The sequence below is a fragment of the Arachis duranensis genome, chromosome 5, assembly GCF_000817695.3.
Source record: "Arachis duranensis cultivar V14167 chromosome 5, aradu.V14167.gnm2.J7QH, whole genome shotgun sequence".
Lineage (NCBI taxonomy): Eukaryota > Viridiplantae > Streptophyta > Magnoliopsida > Fabales > Fabaceae > Arachis > Arachis duranensis.
The window spans coordinates 7,699,832-7,704,780 of NC_029776.3; the positions used below are offsets into that span (position 1 = coordinate 7,699,832).

General features: G+C 35.0%; 1 protein-coding gene across 1 annotated transcript; it reads left to right on the forward strand.

Annotated features, from left to right (window-relative positions):
• The first annotated feature begins 310 nt into the window (after positions 1-310).
• LOC110280903 (probable E3 ubiquitin-protein ligase HIP1) lies at positions 311-4,703 on the forward strand. Its single transcript, XM_021142116.2, has 5 exons — positions 311-2,091; positions 2,183-2,233; positions 2,724-2,813; positions 3,506-3,643; positions 4,105-4,703. The coding sequence occupies exons 1-5, from the start codon at positions 319-321 to the stop codon at positions 4,267-4,269; spliced, it is 2,217 nt and encodes a 738-aa protein (XP_020997775.1). The 5' UTR covers positions 311-318; the 3' UTR covers positions 4,270-4,703.
• Positions 4,704-4,949: the final 246 nt, after the last annotated feature.

The window sequence follows — 4,949 nt, forward strand, 5'->3', positions numbered from 1 at the left end:
TAAAATTGGTATTTTTTTAGATATGTTTTTGGATCTCGTGCTATTGTTGAAGTTTATGTCTTTTAGATCTGTTCTTTTATCATTTCTTTTGCTAGATTTATTGTGGTAAAATATTGATCAATTTTTTGTGGCTAATAATATTGTTTAAATCTATTGTTTAAATATATGTTGTATATAATGTTTAAATTTGTATATAAGTATTTTAATTTTGATATTGAAGAGTGATTATAAATTTTTTTAGGATTTTTTTTTTAACTGAGAGTCTGGTAAAAAAATATAGCATTGATTCTCTTATTTTAAAATTCTAAACTTAAATATATGATGTGTTCGGTTTGTGATATCACAGAAAATAATAATCAACAGGGTCAAGGGAACAGGCGAAACGCAGCACAAGGGAGAATGAGAATTTTCACTACTCCTTTATCAACTTCTGATACTGGTGGTAATAATAATTCGACATTGTTTTTTGAAAGTTTTTCTTCCTCAGCTATTGTCTCCCAAGAAAACAGAGAGACTTCTATTATGTTCCCAATTAACAATAACAATCCTGCTGCTGAAATAATCCACATCAATGACGAAGAACCAGATCTTGAATCATCATTTATAGAAGGCAATCTTAATTCTTTCTCTTCAATTTTACCAACAATGGAACAAACCAATCAAGATGCCTCAAATCTTTTAACATTACAAAGAAATTTGAGAATCAACACCGCCAACAACAACAACCGACAAGATGGTGTGTCACTTGATTTATCCTTACACCAGTTTGGCGGTGATGGCGGTGGCAGCTCTTCTACTATGGATGTCATCAGTGGCAGCGCTGGTGGTGGTGGAGGTGGAGATGGTCTCTTGACGAGCGTTCTCAACAATACTTCTACTAGGCGCATCATGCCTATCAAAAGAACTGCACCTGATTATGCTCGCCGAGAGTTTACAGTGGGTGAGAGCTCAAGTGCCGGTGGTGCTGGTGGTGGATCTGTTGCTCAACCTATGGCAGCCCCCAAGCGCCGCCCCACCGCTAATGAAAATGCGGCGCTGCGCGTTTCATCATCATCTAATACCTGCACTTGTACCCCTTCTCCCACTTGCGCTCTCCATGCTTCCGCCAATAATAATCTTTCTTCATCTTCCAGGGAACAACCCCATGAAACTGCTAACAACAACAACAACCCCCAAAATGTTGTTCGTGTTCCTTCTAGTTTGTGGCCAATTTCTGAGGTGCAACGAGCTCTTCAGTCTGATAGCTTTCAAGTCCTTCAACCTACTGCTACTACTACTCCTCCTCCTCCTCCTCCTCCTCCTAGTAGTAGTAATAATAACAATAATAACACAACACTTGGTATTATGCAACTTGGTGATGGTTCCTTTATTTACCCCCAACCTGTTTTTGATAGTAGCCACCACCACCACCAAATCCACCATGGCCACCAGCACACGCCAATTAATTCGTTATACCACCAAGGCTATCAACGTTTTTTCTCCACTGCTGGCACTTCTCCATTCCGCCCGGCCTCAATCAATTACATGGAGAATCTTCCTCCTCCTCATCATCATCCGTATGCCGGTTCTTCTTCTTCTTCTTCGTCTCCTTCCCCTCTTCCTTGGAGCACCGTGATTAGGCCAAGGGCTGTTCCTGTGTCTCTCACTCACCGAGTTGGAGGAAGTAATAGAGAATCTAACAACACCAGAAACAACTATCCTTTTTCTTCTCCTGCTGGAAGGGGAACAATCACTGTGACTCAGAATCGTGGAAACTCATCATCATCAAGCTTATTCCCCGGTGGGTCTCCTTCAACACGGCTACTCGAAAGCCTTGTACAAAACGCTGGTACCCCTTCTTCTGGATCTGGCGGTGGTCAGAATAATACAGCAGGTACTACCGTTGGAGCTGTTCCTGCAGTTCAGCAGCTGTCGAACGTTGCTCGTGCATGGATTCGAAGGCTGAACGCTCATGATGAGGCCTTGACGAGAACGTCACAATCTTCTACCCCTGATATTACTCCTCACAGGGCACTGCGAGCTTCTCCTATTGCTGAGATGTATAATTTGCCTACTTATTTTGCTGATGATTCAAGAAGGCTTAGACAAGAGGTACATATATAATAATTAATACTCTTGTTTCAGTAATCTATGAGTCTCTCTATTTATTATTTGCCATTTACTGAATTGCTCTTTACAACAGATCCGCACTGCCATTGATCATTTGCGTAATGGAGGTTCCGTCCGACTGGAGGTACGATAGTTAGTTAGGGTTTTATGTATGATTAAGACTATTCATACCAATTGAAGATAATCGTTTGAAATTATTAAACGATTTTACTTGTAAGACTAATATAACACATTTATATTAACTATGAAAAATATTAAAAATCAACACTTTTCTACCAACAAATTAGCTAGTAATTAAACATAATATTTGAAAGGGAAATCAAATAAAACTAATTTAATGATTATTAGCGATCGACGGTGGTAGTTGATGGTTGATTGATGATGGTAGTAAATTGTATGTTAGAAAAAAAATAATTTAAAAAAAAATTATACATGAATAAGTTTTTCTGTGTGCTAACAAAAATGGACTTATTTATTGTTAATTTGTTGGTATAGATGTTTAACTATTATTTTTATAAGATGATAGTTTTGTATAAATAACTACTAATTTTTTAAAATTCTAAATCTCTATATTATCATTAATTTATTTACAAATGTATGTGTCTTGTATATAGGAACTTTTAATTCTTGATTACTCCATTGTGCTGAACTTGCTTGACAACATTGAGGAGGAAGAGGATGATGTTCCGCAGCAGTTTTATGAGGTGAAAGCTATATATATGAATTGAGCTTAGTTCATGCTTTTGTAATTTTAAAATAAACATCTTTACTTGTTGGCAGGACGTTGATTACAGTTTGCAAAAAAAAAAATGATTTCTGATAATAACTTAGTCATCAAAAGCATTGCGATCTTTATTTGTAAGCTTTTATGATGTGATAGATTTCGTTTAGATAGTACTGATAAAATTACTATTACATTTAATATTATTAAAACATCCAATATATTTGAAAGATCATATAGTATTAAGTTAAAAACCTTAGAAGTAGGCCAAACCCATTTTTGCTTAAAATCACTATTACTTTCAATGACTTATTAGAAATTATTGTTTGATGATCTAAATCCACATTGTCATAATGTTAGACCATAAAGAACAAAAGAATTGTAGAAGGATACTTGAACTTATCAGTATGTATATGAATGAGAACTGGGGTTTCGGAAGTTAACATGAGTACTTGATTTTGACTAGAGGTAGTTTTTCGATTTTCATTCAATAAAAGTTTCTTGTATTTTTGTTAATTAGTGTTGAACAACAAGGTCTTCTCATGGATAAGAATTGTAAAAACGGCTTTAGTATGGTGATTGAAACCCTAAAATGACTTTATATTTGGCTATATATAGTTATAAAAAAAATTATATCATTTGCTTATTATGATGATGAAAACATTGAATTTGCAGTATCTGGGAGACGGGCAGCGAGTGACCAACCCCGATTTAGGACTGACGGAAACTGAGGTTGCAATATGTATTGGACGGGAAATTTTCCAAACTGTTGGTGAGCAGCCTCAGAACATTGATGCATGCGGCATATGTCAGGTGAGCCCTAATGTTAGGGAGACAAAAAAATAATTTGAACTTATCTTATTTAGTATATATTAATCATTACAATAATTAATAATAAATGTTAAATAAAGCAAGTATTGAGTGTTTTTAGCTAATTTTTTATTTGTTATCAAACATTTCTGTCAGAATGACACCAACTACATTACATTCTTTAATTTATAAAAGCTCACTCATTGAATAAATCTTTTATACGTATAAATACATGTTAAATACAAAATTTATATTAAAATTTAATTTTAAAATAAATTGATTTATGTTTCATAATTTTTTCAAAAGTAATTTTAACAGAAAGCAACTAATTATCATTTGTCTCTCCCAAAATAAAAATAATTTTCACAACTATATGTGCAAAGTGCGTATCTATGATCTATGTGTCTAGTATCTACCTCTTGATTTATTGCTATTTAACATAGAATTTCCGTAACCATTTTCAGGAGGACTATGTTCACGGTGAAGAGCTTGGGAGATTGGATTGTGCGCACAGATATCACCTTTCTTGCATCAGGCAGTGGTTGCTCATCAAGAACAGATGCCCAATCTGCAAGAAAATGGCTCTCACCATCATAGACTTGGAGGACGACGAGGACGATGATGAGTGATCAGAAATGTTTGTTGGACTCATTTTGAATAAAATGGCCATGGTGCTAGAAACTTTGTTTTATTTTTCATGTTGTTGTCTTGGTCTACCTTATGCTTGAGACCGTACATTGTGCCTTTAGCCATTGGTTTTGTTTTTCAAGGATTGGATGCTTTGGTTAAACATTGGTTGACAATATTGCTAAATTTGAAACGCCATTCGACTAATGCTCTCGTTATTACTTATTTTCACAATTATAAGTTTATAACGCTGCCTCCTTTGACATATTATATTATATGTCGTTTATGCATTGTTGAATATATATAATCAGGGTGTTAGAATGAGCCGGGATGAACTCAGTTCGTCGCAGCAGCTTCCTTGATCGACGCGGTGGTTCCTACAAAAGGACTCTACCACTCAAGTTAAAAGAGTCTATGAGATAAAGTATGGTAATGTGATGTGTAGGAGTCTTAAGTATGATATTAGATCATGTCTGAAGAACTAATATATAGTTTTTCAACTTGCATTCTTAAGATTGTTATTTTGAGGCCTTTAGACTGGTGTGGCTTGGGTTATAGGTTGGATGTCTTTTCGTTTGTTTCTTGAAATTGGGACTCTTGAAATTGGGACTGAGATTGAGAGACTCAAATTGAGTATTATATTTGCTAAGGAAAAATATAGGTAGATAATAAAAATATTAAA

What these genes read in the sequence shown, in the direction of transcription:
- LOC110280903 (XM_021142116.2), top strand. Translation starts at nt 319, where the DNA reads ATGATGTGTTCGGTTTGTGATATCACAGAAAATAATAATCAACAGGGT. An exon ending in CAAGAAGGCTTAGACAAGAG is followed by an intron (nt 2,092 to 2,182) that starts GTACATATATAA and finishes TCTTTACAACAG; the next exon opens with ATCCGCACTGCCATTGATCA. An exon ending in ATGCATGCGGCATATGTCAG is followed by an intron (nt 3,644 to 4,104) that starts GTGAGCCCTAAT and finishes AACCATTTTCAG; the next exon opens with GAGGACTATGTTCACGGTGA.